The sequence below is a fragment of the Castanea sativa genome, chromosome 10, assembly GCF_040712315.1.
Source record: "Castanea sativa cultivar Marrone di Chiusa Pesio chromosome 10, ASM4071231v1".
NCBI classification, from domain to species: Eukaryota; Viridiplantae; Streptophyta; class Magnoliopsida; order Fagales; family Fagaceae; genus Castanea; species Castanea sativa.
The window spans coordinates 19,950,467-19,968,551 of record NC_134022.1 but is presented as its reverse complement, the minus strand read 5'-3'; the positions used below and the strand labels follow the sequence as shown (position 1 = coordinate 19,968,551).

At 36.7% G+C, this 18,085-nt stretch overlaps 2 protein-coding genes across 3 annotated transcripts; one reads left to right on the top strand and one right to left on the bottom strand.

The window, feature by feature from the left end:
• The first annotated feature begins 920 nt into the window (after nt 1-920).
• On the top strand, nt 921-6,596 carry LOC142613078 (protein TIME FOR COFFEE). 2 transcript variants are annotated; one of them, XM_075785268.1, is made up of 11 exons: nt 921-1,328; nt 1,412-1,684; nt 1,803-1,861; nt 1,955-2,147; nt 2,254-2,560; nt 2,657-2,717; nt 2,822-3,113; nt 3,228-3,294; nt 3,391-3,457; nt 3,558-3,947; nt 4,083-6,596. In XM_075785268.1, the coding sequence occupies exons 1-11, from the start codon at nt 1,223-1,225 to the stop codon at nt 5,871-5,873; spliced, it is 3,606 nt and encodes a 1,201-aa protein (XP_075641383.1). In that variant the 5' UTR covers nt 921-1,222; the 3' UTR covers nt 5,874-6,596. The 2 variants fall into 2 exon arrangements, with proteins under 2 accessions (XP_075641383.1, XP_075641382.1); XM_075785267.1 differs by having other exon boundaries at nt 1,952-2,147.
• Nucleotides 6,597-11,989: 5,393 nt separating this feature from the next.
• LOC142612576 (fatty-acid-binding protein 1) lies at nt 11,990-16,942 on the bottom strand. Its single transcript, XM_075784675.1, has 4 exons — nt 16,511-16,942; nt 14,236-14,485; nt 13,880-13,971; nt 11,990-12,349 (listed from the first exon to the last, which is right to left on the bottom strand). The coding sequence occupies exons 1-4, from the start codon at nt 16,905-16,907 to the stop codon at nt 12,210-12,212; spliced, it is 879 nt and encodes a 292-aa protein (XP_075640790.1). The 5' UTR covers nt 16,908-16,942; the 3' UTR covers nt 11,990-12,209.
• Between the last annotated feature and the right edge of the window lie 1,143 nt (nt 16,943-18,085).

Genomic DNA, 18,085 nt, shown 5'->3' with positions numbered 1-18,085 from the left:
ATCTCATTGGAATCTATGAGATTTCGCCACATTCGGCGGTAATCTCACCAGATTCGATGAGATTTTGCTAGATTCGGTCGAAATTGCGTCAGATCTACATGAAATATCACCTGAATCTGGATTATTTCGCCAAGATTTAGAAATTTATTGCTGAAATCTGGGTTTTGCTTGCCGGAATCTAGAATTTTTCGCTAATCGGTTCGGGTTTTTCGAATTTTGGCGGAGAAAACCTACCAACCAACCCGCCGTTTACGAGTTTTGGAGGCAGAGACCTGCCATCGATCGTCACTAGCATCGAGTTGGCCGGTTCTCGGGCCGAATCAGATGGTTTTTGCGGGTGGGTCGGGTACCGATTTTTCGTGGACAGCTACCTTTAAGATTTGTAATCTTCTTAAAAAAAAAAAAAAAAAAAATCTAGCGTTTTTAATTACCGAATTGTACCTATTCCCAAGTTACTGCCAAATCCACGTGGCAGAGAAGATATTTATTTCATATTAGTTACAGCCAATCAGAGAACGACAAGTCTAGATCAACTTGTTGACTAGAACCGACCTGGCCTAATATCCTTCCACGGCTTCGGATTGATATTTTATATCACGCGCGTACGGCGCGTGCAATAGAGAACAACGAACCCGAAATATAATAAAATCAAAGAAGAAGAAGAAGAAGAAGAAGAAAGGGTAGAGAACTGAGAAGATATAAATTTAAGGAAAGTGACACGTGGCTATTGAGTGCGCACTGCCTATATTCTATTAGAAAAAGACGTCTCTGCCATGTTGGCATTGGCTGATCTCAAGCGTTTGATCTAATTTTAATCAAACGGACAAAATCGCATCAATATCGTCACCATGAAATCAGAGCCGGTGATTTCTACACTTTGCTTTTGCGCGAGAATGACAAAATCAGTGGGTCAGAGAGAGAGCGATGAGGCTTTGAGCACAAAAAGCACAGCAGGGGAGAAAGAGAAAGCAAACTCTGCGTGAGATAGAGATAGAGATAGAGAGAGAGAGAGAGGGTCTGAAACTCTTTATTATTATTTTTTTCACTGTGTGTTTTTCTTGGCTTTTGCGAGAGTCTGAAATCTGAATCGGTGATTTTTGCGGTGGAAAATTGGGAGAATCTGGAAGCTTTTGTTGGTAGTTTTCTCCGGCGAGGAATCGATGTTCGCCGGAATTGAGCTGTTGAGTGAGTTTGATTTGACGAGAGAAGAGTGAAAAAACTTATGGAACGAAGCAGAGAAGCAAGAAGACCATCATCATCATCCATGGCGACCGGAAATGGACAACCGAAACGACGTCACAGAAGCAATAGTCTCCGAGACTCACCTGGTATGTACTTTATACGAGATTGCTACGAATTTATGTGCGTGTTTGTGTGTATGTATGTGAATTTCGTTTCTTTTTTGTTGCAGAGGAAGGTCAGGTGGAGTTGCAAGAGGCGGTGAAATTCCGGAGCAAGAGAGATCGAGAATCGCTGATGAACAATCGGAGCAAGAGGAAGAGAACCAGTTCTAAACGAGAAGAAGGAGAGGAAAGCACGGAAGAGAGCGTTGGAGACGAAGAAGACGAAGAATACTCCACCGTCGTCGACGACCACAACCACCGCCGGCCGGCGAGATCCTCAAGGCACTGGAAAGTCGCCGATGAAATGATCGGCGTTTCTGTCCCGAGAAAAGCTCGCTCCTGTAAAAATCTAAATCTCCCTAACACCTCATCGTTTTCGGTTCATAAATTTGTATTTGGGAATAAAAAATGAAAATTCTGATTATTTATTTATTTTTATAAAAAAAAAAAAAAAAACAGCTTCGGCAAAAAGAGCACACGAGAATTTGGTTAGCGCAAATGGCGGTAAAGAAGAGCTGGTAAAGCTTTGTGTTTTTGCTTTGATTTTATTATTTTTAATTTTAGAAAATATTTCTATAAATTTTGATAAAAATCTGATATTGGTGTAGAAGGCTCAGCCACCAAATTCTGAGGAAGATATTGAGATTGAAATTGCAGAGGTTTTGTACGGATTAATGAAGCAGTCACAGTCACAGAGCAATAAAAGTAGTGGGAACTCATCGCATGAGCTTGACCCGAATGCGAACCCGAATGACATAAATGGGTTGTCTACGGTAGCAGCCACCGCCACGGCCACTCAGACATGTGAGTCTTTGAGTTTACTCAGCCTTTTCAGCCATACTTTTAAACTTTTTTATTTATTTATTTTATAAATTTTAATTTATGGGGTGGTGGTGTTTTGTGATTGTAGGTACAAAGAAGAGGAAATTGGAGGGTGAGAAAAGTTCGGGTACGGTTGAGAACAGTGAAATCGAAAGTGAACAGCTTGAAAAGACTGAAACTTCTTCTTCACCAAAAGAGTGTGTGTCATTGGAATCACAGCAAGAGGTGGACGCTGCAATAACAGTGATAATGGAGGAGGAGGAGGAGGAGGATCTGAAATCGTCGGATAAAGAAGCCGGAATCGGAGACTGTGTGTCGCCAAGGAAGGAATCAGCTACTCCTTGTGGCGGTGATGAATTGAATGCTGTTGAGGATGTTCAAGATTCCACAAAAGAGTAAGCCATCAAAGAATAAAAGAACATTTTGCTTTCCGTTTGTTTTTGGATTTTTCCTTTGGGCATATTTTGATTGCATGAGTTCTGTTTTTTCAGGGTTCTGACTGTTCCGGAGGCTGAGAACAAGCGAGAGGAGAAGTTGGAGATCGATTTGATGGTGAGAAACCAATCACACAACCCCAAGATTAGATTTCAATAACTGTTTTGCTGTCATTTTTGTTTTTGTTTTTGTTTCTGAAGAAGAGTTGCATTTTTCATTAGGCTATGCCTCCTATGCCTTCGTCTCCTGATGTGGTCAGCTTCATTGATTTGATAGCGGATCATAAACCTCCGGTTAAAGATGAAGAAAAGGTAGAGAAATTTGTAAAGAAGGAAATGGTGATAGAAGAATCTGAAGATAGGAGAAAGAACAAGGTGGAGGCAATTGGAGAAAAGAGTGAATTGCCTAAGCTTGATTTGGAGAAGCTAACTCAAGATAGCGGTAGTGTTCGTAGCTCTAGGTTACAACAACAACAGCAAGCTAAAGCTAGCATTCCTAAAGTAGAGAAAACTGGTAAACCTACATTACATTTTTTTTTTTTATGTCAAATTTTGATGGTTCAGAAATTTGTTAACTTGATTTTTGAATCAATTTATTGAAATTTTTTTATTAATCTTTATCTTACAGCTCAATCGGATTCACTGCCTTTTCCAATAGCTGTTCCTGGCTGGCTGGGTGGTCTTCCTTCTCTGGGGTATTTTACCTTATCATGTTTTTGCTCTTCGTTATGTTTTTTCTTGAAATAGATATTGCTCCGTAGCAAAGATTTTAAAACAAATTTTATTAGCAGATACATGCCACCCTTTCAGACAGTTGTGCCAATGGATGGCATTACCACATCAGCCACACCATTACAGGTATCATTTGTTATTTCTTTGCGCTGTAGTTCCTTTTATGGTCGTTTTTCATTGTTTGATTAGGAAATGCATTTGAATTTGCAAAATTGGAAATGTGCAGCCCCCGCAGTTTTCTCTCTCCCAACCTCGGCCAAATAGATGTGCAACCCATCATTTCATTGCTCGCAACATTTGCTTGCACCAGCAATATACCAAGATGAGCAATTTTTGCCCAATGCCAGCTGGTACTGCTGCTCTAGGCGGGGCCAAGATGAACAATCTCAATGCCATGCCCCCTGCTGAAAAAATGATTTTTGGAAACCCATTTCAGGGAAGCTTTCCAGGAAAGAGTCTTAATGCTGTGCCGGAAAAAGGGCAGGCTGAAACAAATTTTCCAGGGCATACTGGGAAAGATAAGGGTCGTGAGGCTGCCAACTTGACAGAAACAGCACAGAGAAAGCAGGTTGTGCTTCAACAAGCTCCACAGCTTGCCCCTGCTGGTAGCTTAATGGTATGGTTTAGTCTTCTGCTTTGCATTTAAATTATTAGGTTGGTCTTTGGTATTGTCTTTGAATTGCTTTCATTTATCACATTGGTTCTACATGTATGGGTGAGAGTTATTCATTCTCATCTGTTTGAATTACAGTCGGGCCCTGCTTTCATATTCTCTATGGGTCAGCATCCAGCAGTAGCAGCAGCAGGAGCTAATCAATCTGGGTCCTCTAAACATGCAAATTCAGCAAAGAATATTCCCTTGACTAGTAATACAGCTGCCGGATCTCTGGGGAATAACTGTGCTTCTGGACCTTTGGGGAGCTCTTCAGTGTTACCAGCAGTGGCAACAGCAATGAGCTTTAACTATCCAACTTTTCCAGCCAATGAAGCTCCATACATGGCAATACTACAGAACAATGGGTACCCAGTCCCTATTTCCACTCCAGTTGGAACATCAACAGCATTTAGAGGAAGCAATCCCGCTCAAACTATGCCTTTCTTTAATGGGCCTTTCTATTCATCGCATATGTTCCATCCGTCTCAGCTTCAACAGCAACAGCCTCACTTGCAGCCTCTGGCCCAAACAACTCATCAGAGTACGAGCACATCAAGTGGCTTATCATCATCCCACAAGCAGCCACGAGGTGCCCAAGGTAGTGGCAATAATCTTTTGGCCCCATCTAAGCAGCATGTGCCACCATCCAATCAATCTCGCAAGAATGAGGCTGAGATGACCCGGGAAAATACTCAATCTGTTGCTGATAGTCGAGCTTCTCATACCCAAAAAAGTGTTTATGCGCAGAACTTCACGGTTCCAGGTCAGCCCCTAAATTATACTTTGATGCCCTCTGCAGCATTGGGCGTAAGTAGTGGAGGAAATCATGGTGAGAAACAGCAGCAGGGTTTAAAGAATGTGGTTGAGCTCTTCCCTTCTCCAGCATTTGGCATGTCCTTTGCGGCCTTTAATGGGAACACAACAGCTTCAACCCTTAACTTCTCATCAATGCCGCAAAATCCGGTAATATTTCAAAGCCTCCCAGATATGGGTCGGCAAGGTTACCAAGTTTCACAGGCTTCTCAAGCTGCACAGCCAAAGAATCACCAGGTATCTGAGGGGAAAAGTGGAGCTAATTCAATCAATTCAGATGATGCAAAGAAAGCCACTTTGGGGAAGCCTTCAACAACTACAGGGCAGACCCTTGTTTTTGATAATTCAGCTAGAACACTCAGCTTTATGTCATCACCTGTTGTCACTGGTAATTGGCCTTCTCGCTCCATCACCTCAACGACAATAACAACAAATGCTCCCACTGCTGGTAATACTTCCAATTCTCAACAACAGCAGCTGCTTCAGCTTCAAATGCAGAAGCAGCATGTGATGCAACAGCAGCAACCAGCATTGTCAGCTCGAAGTAAAGCATCAACAACTAACAGCTTATCTTCCTCTCCCATTGTTGCCAAGTTCCCAACCAATCCACCCGTTTTTTCACAAACTCTAATTCATTCTAATAGCTCTGTCCAATCTTCTCAGTCAAAGAATGCAGGAAGAAACCCGTCTTCCCAAGCACCCACTGCATCTTCTGTGGCATCCAATGCCCCATTCCTCAATTATTTATCCCAGCAACCAGGGAGAGCTCCTTCAGGCCCTGCACAGATATCTTTTGGAGGAAATTCCAAGCCAGCTTTATCACCACAAGGGCAACAAATGCACACTAATAACCGGTCTTCATCTACTTCAGCTTCTGGTTCTCCATCTACTGGTGGTAACTTGAGAACAAATAGCACAGGTGGCAAAGTTGGTTCATCAACTAATACACTGCAGTCGCAACAAACAGAGAATTCATCAGGTGGAACTGGCCAGAAATCCTCTCCTGTTTGTGGGAGGAATGTGCCTTCAATCTTAAGTACTTGCCCCAGCCACATGTCTGAACTCAAGTATTAAAACTAAGCTGCAAACACCACTGCAGAAGCACTTCCAACAAGCCCATAATACTCTGCAGCTGCACAATGGAAACTCCGCTGCACGGTTGTATTGAAAAGGGTGGCTGCCTCAATGTAAATATGCAGTGTTGGCCCACGACTTTGTTCAAGCTGTGGTCTCCAATTGCTTAAATTCAATCAGTGCTACTATCATTCTGCCTGAACCAATTGATGCTGCATATTGTTAATCATGTCCTGGAAATTTGAATGGGGTATGGGAGACTTCAGGGGCATGTGGGTTGCTTTCTGAGGAGCTGAAAACTTTAAACGTGACAGAGGTGAGAAAAGGAAAAAAGAAAGAAAGAGTTTTTGGAGGATAAAGATTCAGTGGACGTCAGTGTTCTGTCAAGGCAACAAACACTATACGTGGAAATTCACCACCACCAATGAAACTTATTTGATAGCATGAGATGGCAGGTGGGAATTGTTTAATGATAAAAGTATGGTGGGCTTTACTATGGCTCAAAGTTTGAACTTTGAAAGTGGGTCTTCAAGTGGGGGCCTACCCATTATGCTTGGTTTGTCTTATGGCTATTGGTGTTCCAAGCGTTCTAATTCAATTTATAATTGGCCTTCTCTTATGTGATACTGATTTGTACATATTATAATGTTGTATTTGTTTAGAAAGCAATGTACTTAAATTCAAATTTTTTAATATTAAAGATTGATATGCTATTTTGGTTTCTATCGGATTTGTTATTGGGTGGGGTTATGAATGGGTGGGGGTGGGGGTGGGGGTACCGTTGAGATTCTAAAGTCAATAAAAATCTTAAAGAAGAGACTAAAATATCTATAAAGAAGGGGGGTAGAGATGTTGGAGTTGGAAGCAAACAGGTTTGATTGGCTTTTCATTTGTCTCTTTGCCCGCCATTGTGCACTGGCATTTTCTTATTCAAACTTTTGGGGGCTAGAGACTTGTGTCTCACTCTCAAGCCATAGATGATAGACCCTGAGATGTGGTTGGTTTGGCTTCGCACGAGTTTTAATCAAAGTTTAATTGATGAGTTGACCTTATCAAAGATACGAAGCACCTCTGGATTTTAATTTTTAGTGTTCTTTCTTTATACCATGTGTTGCTTTTCACTTCTCTCTCTCAAGGGTTGGTGGGACCTGACCTTAGGGAAGTGTATGTGCACGCAAGGGTAGGCCATGGACCAAAGACTACTGCTTAGATTAGATTGCTTCTGTGCAGAGAGAGAATATGACATTCTGGCTTGGATCTTTTTAAAGCTATGATGTGAAAAGTAAAGTTGATATGAAAGAGTGCACATCTTTTTAGCCCATGATTTGTGGAAGTTTGTATACTTTACACGTTCCAGATACCTGACGTTTTTACTCGGGTAGGAAAGCATATTGTGCGAGTCACATCTACAGTAATGTTCTAAGTAATATGCTGAGGACGTGACAGGGCAAAACTGGTGGTTCGGTTGGGTTAGTCGGGATGCAGATCACATGTCAAAACATGTCATTTTAAGTGAGTTAAAAATAGGTTCGGATTAATTACACGGGTCGAGTTGAGTTGATCAGTATTTTTTACATGAATTTTTTTTTTTATTTTTATAAAGAAAACATGTATTTGTCATTTGGAAAGTTATGTAATAAATTATTTGATGTAAAATATATTATTTTAAATTCACCACTTATATCAAGAATAAACTCAGTTAAACTTATTAATACTTATTTAATTATTTTAAAATTATACAAATCTTAATATTGCTATTTAAAACAAAATAACATAAAGATAAGTAAAACAAATACACAAGTTTTATTTCTACACAATATCAACATTCCAAAATATAAAACAAAACTACAAATGACTTATTAGATAACTCATTCGATAAAGAATAAAAATATAGAAGAAATTTACAATCTTAAAAATTAATTTTATAATCTATTATCAATTGTAGTTGACACTCTATTTCAATTTGAGATATACGTTAAAGTTTGATTGCTTACTTATTTATACATCTCTTTTATGAATATCATATCATATCATTGTTAAGCAACACACACTCTAAGAAAAATCATAATTTATTTTGAAAAGTCGTTTATTTTGAACATAAATTGTTAAATAATAGGTCTAAGCATTCATAATTTATGCTAATTTGATATTTTGACTTTACTATTTTCACATTTGTGAATGTTTCTCACATATGTATACAATTTTAAATCTATGTTTTTAACTCTACTTTAACCAAATTATCTTGGCATGTACTTTGTTATTTGATATCTAAAAATCTTTACTCATTACTGAATGCTCAGCCATTTATCTTTAAATTAATTTGTATGCAGTTATGTAAATGTATCAATTGTTTCTTTAAAGCTCACAACAAACAATTAAACTAAAATTTTCTTAATTTTACTATTTTTTTTAATAAAAAAAAAGTTTTAAAAAAATGGTTCGAATCGTGAGTCGGGTCAAGTCATTGGTTAACCTGTTTTTGCTTTGGGTCAAAAAATCGGGTTCAGGTCGAGTATTTTTCGGATTGGGTTAGAATTTTCTGACCCATTTTGCCATGTGACATTCCATTTGATTTTGCTTTCTTAGATCTTTTCCTGAGATAAATCAAAAAAAAGAAGAAGCAAGTCTGTTAATAAATGGTTCTCAAAATATTTTTTTGATTTTAATTTTTAGACTAAAAGTCTCCATTATGAATTTAAAAATGAAAAGAAAAAACGACATGAGTCAACAGCAGAAGAACCAAATGAGAGGGGTAAAAAACAAGAAGCAAAATGAAGTGTTGTTTAATGTTCTCTATTATTAAATCACAACCCTTTTATCTTTCTGTATCTCTATTATTCGTCCTGCATTAATCTCCTGTCAGGATTGTGATTTTTTTTTTTTGGGTTTAACTTTTATATTTCTTGTGATACATTAGAAAAAGTGCAAGAGAGTAGGATTAAATTGCGGTTAAAGGTATAAAATTTCTACCTTGGTTGTTTTGTTTGTGACTTGGGGGTCTCTAGTCTAAAATCGGACTTCAATTATTATTATTATTTTCCACTTTAAATTGATTTTAGTTCTTATTTAATAAAAGCTTAACCTAAACTAGTTTTGCTACCAAACTGTCTAACTCGTAATAGAAAAAACATGCTGGCAAAATCTTAAAGACCCAACTTTCCCAAGATAGTAGATTGACAGGTAAATTATCAAAGAACACAATATTGACAAATAACGGTTTCGCCTTAAGGAAAATGAAAACCCATCTATAATGAAAAAGGAAACGTTTGGAATTATGAACAAAGAAGTGTCTCATAAGAAAGCTTGAAAACATAGTGGTTACACATTCTATGTTTAATATTTAGGACTACAAACTAGATCTTCCCAATACATTTCGATGCCAAGAAAGAAATTTTTTTTTTTATATTAGTAAGTTACATAGGCCCAATGAGTCTTATCCCACAGCCTCATCCAACACACGTCCACTTATGGAGGAGAGAGGCCAATTTGTGTCCAATTTCTCCTTCGGCTTGTCTATCAAATGGATCCTTACCAATATACAAATCTAGAATCAACTGACATAGGAGTTTGCTTTAGATACTTCTCACCTCCTTTCCATCAACTATTGAAATTAATAGAAATAACAGTGAAAACTAGCACATAATGTTCTAACAATAATACAAAAGAGAAGGTTCAACCATGCCTGTAGCATCTTTCATTTATTTGATAGGTGTCAATTAAATTTTCCTAAAAAGAAAGTGAAATATTAACTACTGCTGATCATCTAAAGATTAGGGGGTAATTTACTGTAGCTTTCATGTACAAAAAGTTGAATCTATTGTGGTCCAAATGCTAAGTTCTCATAAATATCTTTAAGACATTTCTAAAATCCAGTGTAACTAAATAGAGAATATAAGAAATCTTCATCCATATGTTGGACAATTATTTATTAATTCCACTCTCATCGTATATGGTGTACTCCAACATGAAACCACAAAGAAATAAATAAGTTCTATTTGAATCAAAGAAATGGACCAAACGGACCGAAGTTGATAGAAATAGACCAATAGAGATTGAAATGGACTGAATAGGCCTAAGTGGACGTTAATGGACCAAATTGACAGAACTAGACTGAAACTAAATGAACGGGACTGAATAAACGGAATGGACCTAAGTGGACCGAACTGGATCTAATTGGAATAAAATGGACTGAAAAGGACCTAATGGCTCAAAAGGTAGCAAAATGGACCTTACAGACTGAACTGGACCGAACTGAATCTAAGTGAACCAAACTGGACTGAAACGGACTGAATGGATCAAAAGGGACCAAAGTTGACTGTATAGACCGAGCGGGACTGAAGTGTACTGAACTGGACCGAATAAACTGAAGTGGACCAAAATTTTATGCGAATGTGACTCAACAAGAACATAATAACAATAAATGTTACATTTAAACTTTTAAATATTATATAGATGAAAGTTTGATGAGTTCTTCAACAACAATGTTTTTGTCCCAAATTTTTTGATTAAACTATGAATCCATCAAAAATGCCATATGCAACCGCAATCATGTGTATAAGGTATCAATGCTAACCTTACCCCTTTTTCCAATATGACCTTTTGATCATATTCAAAGTTGACTTGGACGGAAGATAATTACAAAAGCTAGTTACCAGAGCTCAATTACAAATTTATAAGCAAAAATGAAAAACTAGGTATTGTTTTGCACAATCATAAGTCTAACCTCTATAGTCCTCACTTATAGGTATATAATTAGTGATTAGAATGGCCATCTGGCTTATGATCACTACCCATCAAGGGCTGATCCAGGGCAATTCAGCATTGGCAAAAGCTCCCAATGCCAATACTTCATATTCAACCCTTAAATGACAGGTTAATCATATGACTCCATCCTTGATATCAACCATGCTCATGAATGGTCTGATATATAGACGTTTTCTTCTTTGCTCATCCCTTTAAAATCATTTAAAAAAAGAATCTTATTTAGTGCACAAAATTTCCACTTTTGCAGGGTTTGGATTCGGGAGAGATGATTGGTCATTGGTTAGCCTTACTCCTTTTTCTATTTTCCTATTTTTTGAAAAGTTTATCCCAAACTTGAACTTGTGACATGTCGCCTTTGGTGGAAGACACTTGCCATGGCATCAAAGCCCGACTCTATAACACTTAAAAAACTTTTTTTTTTTTCATAACTTTTAACCACCAGATTGCTTTAAATCGAACCCAAAAACCCTTCATGCAACCCCCAAGTAAAATTCCTTCACCCAATTTTGATAATACTCCAGCTCATCCTGAAGCCTTTTTAACTCAATTTTAGTTCTTAAAACTTCAGGGTTATTCTCATATTTCTCCTTAAAAATCTGTATGAGATAGGCAATATATGTGCACAATATACTGAACGGAAACTTCGAGAACAATTTTTTACCTTAAGCTCTGGAATTGAGGAAACATTGCTTCTGTTACTATGTTGCTTCAAGTAGGACTCCACACTCTATAATTTGATATTGATTAACTTTTTCTTTTTGGGTTTCAATGTTGAATAGAGGAAACATTGCTTCTGTTACTATACCGAATAGAGGAAAACACCTATTCTAATTCACGACCTGCATCAATCTCCTTTTGTGATTTTTTTTTTGGGGGTTTAACTTTTATATTTCTTGTGATACAAAAGACTAAGATTAAATTCGGTTAAAGGTTAAAGTTAGAAAATTTATGCCATGGTAGTGACCTGTGGGGTATTTGTATCACCTTACTAATTCAGGTCAACTTATCTACACCCTTCAAATCACTGTCTTCAAGATTTTTGAAAATGTATATATGCCTAGAAAGACAGATGGTTGTCTTGTTTGTGATTTGGGCGTCTCTTAGTATAAAATTGGACTTCAATTATTATTATTATTATTTTCCCACTTGAAATTTATTTTAGTTCTTATTTAATTAAAGTTTAACCTTAAACTAGTTTTGCTACCAAACTATCTAACTCATAATGGAAACAACATGCTGGCCAAATCTTAAAGACCCAACTTCCCCAAGATAATAGATTGACAAGTAAATTATCAAAGAACACAACATGACAGATAATGGTTTCACCTTAAGGAAAATGAAAAACCCATCCATAATGAAAAAGGAAAACTTTGGAATTAAAAACCAAGAAGGTCTCATCAGAAATCTTGCAAACATAGTGGTCACATCCCCTATATTTAATATTAGTATTGAACTACAAGTCTACAAACCAGATCTTCCCAATACATTTCTATGACAAAGAAGAATTTTTTTTTATTGGTATGTTACACACACTCAATGAGTTTTGAACCCACAACCTCATGCAACACACGTCTACTTATGGAGGAGAGATGCCAAATTGTGTTCAATGTCTTCTTTGGCTTGTCTATCAAATGGATCCTTACCAATATACAAATCTAGAATTGACTGACATAGGAGCTGGCTCTGGATACTTCCCACCTCCTTTCCGTCAACTACAGAAATTAATAGGAATAACAGTGAAAACTAGCACAAAGTTCTAACAATATTATAAAAGATAAAACTGAAGTTCAACCATACCGGCAGCTACATATTTGATTCCTAACATTTACACTATATGTCAATATGGTCTCTAACATTTCAAATGTGTTAATTTGGTCCCTAACCTTTTGATAGTGTCAAAATGGTCCTTGACGTTAAGTGTGGTGGATGAAAAATGCTGACGTGGCTAATAGTAAAAAAAAAAAAAAATTATTGCCACACTGACTGCCACCTGTACTATCATGTCAACATAACCTTAAATTAAATTTTAAGAAAAAAAAAACAATCAGATAAGTGATTAACACAGCACGTGAGGAAAAATTTGGGATAAAAAAGTTGATTTCTCTATTTATATAAATTTACATCTTTCAGCCATACTTGTTTTGTACATATAGCTAGCCTCACATCTCAACCTAACTACAGATAGAAACTCATGGAGATTTCTGTCTTTTTCTTATTTTTTGTGTTGTTGCACTATTTTATGGCTAGCTTATCTGTGACAGTAAAAACCAGCATCACCACAGACCAATTAGCTCTTCTTGCTCTCAAAGCCCATATTACCAATTACAAAACCTTGGCAGGCAATCGGTCTACCTCTACCTCTGATTGCAACTGGATTGGGATCTCTTGTGGTGCCAAACACCTTAGAGTCACTACCTTGAACCTTTCTCACATGGGCCTTGCAGGAACCATTGCTCCACAAGTGGAAAACTTATCATTCCTCCCTCATTTATCCTTCAGAAACAGCAATTTTCATGGCTCTCTGCCCAACGAGTTGGCTTATTTGGGGCAGTTGGAAGTTGTCTGCTTGGGATTGAACTCCTTTTCTGGAGTGTTACCATCATGGCTTGGGTCCTTACCTAAAATCCCTAACGAATTGTCCTACAGTCGTGAGTTAGGGATTTTGATCCCAAAATTTTCCTCACGTGCTGTGTTACTCACTTATTTGATTGTCTATAAAAAAATTTTAATTTAAGGTTATATTGACATGTTACTACAGTTGGCCGTAAATGTGGCAATAAACTTTTTTTGTTTTTTTGTTTTGGATGTCAGCATTTTTCATCCACTACTTAACGTCACAGACCATTTTGACACAATATCAAAAGTTTAAGGACCAGATTAACACATTTGAAAGATTAGGGACCATATTGACATAGAGCGTAAAGGTTAGGGACCAAATATGCAGTTTACCCTTCATTTATTTTATAGATGTCAATCTTCAACAACTAAATTTTCCTAAAAGGAAGTGCAATTTTAACTACTGCTTATCCTCTAAAGATTAGGGGGTAATTTACTATGGCTTGTATATATAAAAAGTTAAATCTATTGTGTTCCAAATGTCTTAGCACTTATAAAGGCCATAGCCGAAAGTAAAATAAGTGCAAACTAACATGAGCAAAAGGTAATCAACAGCTCATGCAGAATAAAAAAGTGACTAACAACATAGTCTGTTATGATACAACTTGAAGTCAAGAAAACCTTACTCTTTGTGCAAAGTACATGGCCCTGTTCCCTTGACAGATCTATCAGAGATCCCCGTGGTATTTTATATTCATCTTTGAACTGGGAAGTGAACCTGAAATGGAACTGGATGTTAAGCTGATACAAAAACTATAACATATAAGACTTTCTGAACAAATTGAACTAGGGGGGAGGGGGAGAGAGGAGAACACTGGCCCCCCTTTAAGGCAGCAAGCTTTGGAAAACTGGCTCTTTTGTAAATTGGCTTCCAATTATGCAAGTTCTTAGTAATTTTAAGTCATTCATTCTTTCAAATATAATGACACTCATATTTACCATAAGTACGGAATAGATGTTTATAAGTCATACAATGATTCACCTTTGAAGCAAATCTTTATTATCCGATCCCCCAAACTTTTGCAGTCTGCTCCCTACTGACTCTTCAAAAGCACTACGTACAGAACGGATGCTCAATTTGCTGTAGACTATTTGAAGTCTAACAGTCATACATATATCATTTTCAATGATATATTCATTAAACTCCTTGTTTTCCTTGAACTCAGGGTTGGATAGTTTTCCATATTTCTCACTCAGAAATTTTTTTAAGTCATTATCATCAGCATAAACCCCTGAACAAAGGCAAAATGGAGAATAGTAAAACTTTAGTATAATGCATGTGTTTTACTAACAAAAGATATTGATTGTACTCATGAAAAGTGCAATATAAGTCCTAGTAGTATGAGCAAAACAAATATGAGTTGGCTATAGTTGCGTTTACAATTTTTCCATAAGGGAAGCTTTTTATCTTAAGTAAATGGTTGATGTGATTTTTTTTCTTATATACCATCAATGCAAGTTAAGAAGATGTAGTTAACTTTGCTCAATAAGTAGGTTGGTTATTTTTCTAATCCTGTTGTTTTGAAGAATTTATTGATGATACAATGAAATTTAAATTTAGACATAAAACACAAGCCAAATAGGATCTCAGAAATTCACAAATTGTCACTGAGTGTTTCCGATTGATTCCAATTCCTCCAATATCACTATTACACATTCCATGCTAGTTATAGCACTACATTGTGCAGAAACTGTGCCTAATACTCAGTTGTGTTTCTATGATAGGCCCTTACCTGCACCTAAGTGGCAACAATAATAACTTTCACACGTCACGCTCTCATCAAATAGAGGGCACAACTGAGTGAAGCAACATAAGGCATCAAAATAATAATTTCCACACAGGATGCATGAATCTACTGCCACCAATTTGGCATTGCTTCCACAATTGTATTTTTAAGTTTTCACTTAAAACTTATTAACTTTTTTTGATAAGCAAAACTTATTAACTTATGGAACTGCCAACATAACAAAGTTGACGCTGTTATAGATTCTATTTAAAAACCAAAAATAAAAAATCAAACAAATTTTTACTTCACATATAAGAGTGTTGTCCCATTAAAGTTAACAATGCATGTTTCCCCAATAACAAAAAATCGAAATCCAACAGTGAAAAGTGATGAAATTTTGGAACTCAAAGGAGAATTGTTGTACCAAATGTACAGGCATCAATGTTTTCTTATCTATGTTTTAAAGTGCATATTTTCCCACTAACAAAAATAAAAACCCAACAGTGAATAAGCAATGAAACTGTGAAACTTGGGGAAGAAATGCAGTACCAACTACCCAAGGCACAGACATCAATGTTCTAAATTGTACTTCAAATATATGACAAAACTCTTATCAACGCAATACATGCAGGTTTTCTTAATAAAAAAATGCCAAAGCTCAACAGTGAAAAAACAATCAAAATTTTGGAACTTGAAGAAGAAATATGGTACCAAATGCATAACATCAACAAAAACCAAGCCTTATACCCAATTTGGGGTCGACTATAGATCCTCAAAAAACTTGGTTACATGTATTCCTTTCTATCATTCTATTCTATTTGATGCCATACTCTCTATTAGCTCCTAAATTGACATGTCATTTTTCACTACTTTTAATAGAGTTACTTTAGGTCTTCTTCAACTTTTTCGTTCTCTCAACATGAATTTCACTCTTTCCAACCAGTGCATTAATTGCTCTCTTCCGTACATGACCAATCCATCTCAAATGACTCTCACTCATCTCTTCATCAATAGGGGTCACCCTTATTTTTAACCGAATTTCTTCATTTTGAATCCTATACTTCCTTGTATTATAAAAATATCCTTCAACTTAAATCAAGCAATACTCCTGATGCAATTCACCCACATTGCTCATATCCTATGATTCACATCTTCTTCGATCTCTCCGTCATATTGATTCAAGAATTATTGATTGTTCAAGATATAGGAAGCTCTCACTCTTCGGTATCTCTTTGACCATCTTTTCTTACAACCTCTCCATCTGTTCTGTCCTACTTAGACATCAGTTTTCGGAAATTTTGCTTCACGTATATGACCCCTCTCTTATCTAACTCAACAATGCATGTTTTCCCAATATCAAAAACCAAAACCCAACAGTGAAAGTCTGTCTGTAACTGGAACTGGAAAATGTTGTAAAGCTAAAATTGTACTTCACACATATATAACACATTTTCTTATCAAAATCAACAATGCATGTTTAACCAATAACAAACGAAGAAAGTTAAAAACGTGAAGAAGAAAAGTGGGTACCAAATGCATAAACATCAATGTTCTTGAGCCCCAACACGCTTTTTTTCCTTAACCCAATTCCGAGGAGGCGCTTAGAATCGTCTAGAACCGAAGGGAACGAGACCCCAGTCCTGGACTCGACCACTGTTGACGAAGAGGAAGAGTTTTCAGCTAAAGAAAGTGAGCCCCAAAGTGGTAGTGAGCAATGGTTGGACTTATTAGAGAAGACTGAATTCAGTGCCTTTTTGAGAAATGGGTCTTTTGGATCTTGACATATGGCTATTGCGGCGGCTCCGGCGGTGGCTACTACGGCGGAGGCGGCGAGGAAAGTGGAGGCGGCTTTGGTGTGGGGTGGCTTTGGCTTTGGCTTTGGCTTTGGGGGCTGAGAAAACAAGAATGGAAAGCGCAGGGAGACCATTGTGATGATGGTAGTGGTATTTTGGGAATATTTCGGAAACTTTAAGGTTGAATTGTTGGGGTATATATATAGGCATGGGCTAGCCACGTGGTGTGCACGTGGCTTATGGGTTTTTTTTTTTTTTTGGTTTTGAGTGGGTTGGGTTGTGCTGGGCTGAGCTTACCTTTTTTTTTTTGAGAGTCTGGTAGGTGTGATGTTATGGTTTTGTGGGATTGTTGGATTAGGTTTTTGTTTTGGAGCATTCTCTTTGTGATCTTTTTGGGCCAGATTTTAGCATAATGGGTTGAGAAATTTGGGCTTTGGATTTGTAGACCATTCAATGGTTCTATCTCATTGTGTATGGGTATTGGTTTGTGACAAGTAACAACCAAAGATAAACATTGTGTGCTAATTTTTGTAAGGAACTGAATGAAGTTTATGTGATGGAGATTTGTTTATGTAAGTTTTTTGGGGGGTGAATTTGAGATAAAATTTGGGTGCTTCTTTCATTCTTTTCATTTCTTGAAGGATAATTTTTTTTTCTTCAAAAATTCATCTAGCCTAGCTACCATGTGACAACTTAAAAGAAAATTCTCATGCAACTTACAGGATATAATGAAAATTTTGATTTGTAGAAATTTTCATTCTATTTCTTTTGTTAGTGTTTATTTGCAATATAATCGAGTTGTTTTAGTTCTTGTTAGTGCTGTAAAAGAAAATGAGAATTGATTGGCTTGAAGAATACCCATCTTTTTTCTTCTCCATTATTATATATACTATGTGATTTTGAATAAATAAATCTATTATAGTTTTTTAATAAATAAAAAAGCATATTACTTTAAAAAAAAAAATTTAATACATGTGAATGGTTTTATAAAAAGCTCTTTTATATAGTAACTCTGCATACAACCTTGCATATATATCCTGTCTATATGTGTAATTAAGTTCCATTGGTTAATATTGTTTGAACTTTTCAAATTAATCACTTTTCATGTCAATGTATTCTCTTTTCGTTTCCTCTATCTCCTTGAAGCTAGTGAATCCATACCGTGATATCACAGCTAATTTTAATCACTAGATTGGCATGTGGCAAGCTAGTTAAATGAATAATCAAGACATGAAATACTCCATCCTTCTCACAATGTGTCCGCTGTCGTTTCTGATAGTTTGGTAGCATTTCCATTTATTTACTTCTTACA

Coding starts and splice junctions, on each gene's coding strand:
- LOC142613078 (XM_075785267.1), top strand. CDS start 1,223: ATGGAACGAAGCAGAGAAGCAAGAAGACCATCATCATCATCCATGGCG. Junction 1,329..1,411: donor TAGTCTCCGAGACTCACCTG/GTATGTACTTTA, acceptor TTTTTGTTGCAG/AGGAAGGTCAGGTGGAGTTG. Junction 2,561..2,656: donor GTTCAAGATTCCACAAAAGA/GTAAGCCATCAA, acceptor CTGTTTTTTCAG/GGTTCTGACTGTTCCGGAGG.
- LOC142612576 (XM_075784675.1), bottom strand. CDS start 16,907: ATGGTCTCCCTGCGCTTTCCATTCTTGTTTTCTCAGCCCCCAAAGCCA. Junction 13,972..14,235: donor AATAAAGATTTGCTTCAAAG/GTGAATCATTGT, acceptor GTTCCATTTCAG/GTTCACTTCCCAGTTCAAAG. Junction 12,350..13,879: donor CCATGTACTTTGCACAAAGA/GTAAGGTTTTCT, acceptor TAATTTCTGTAG/TTGACGGAAAGGAGGTGGGA.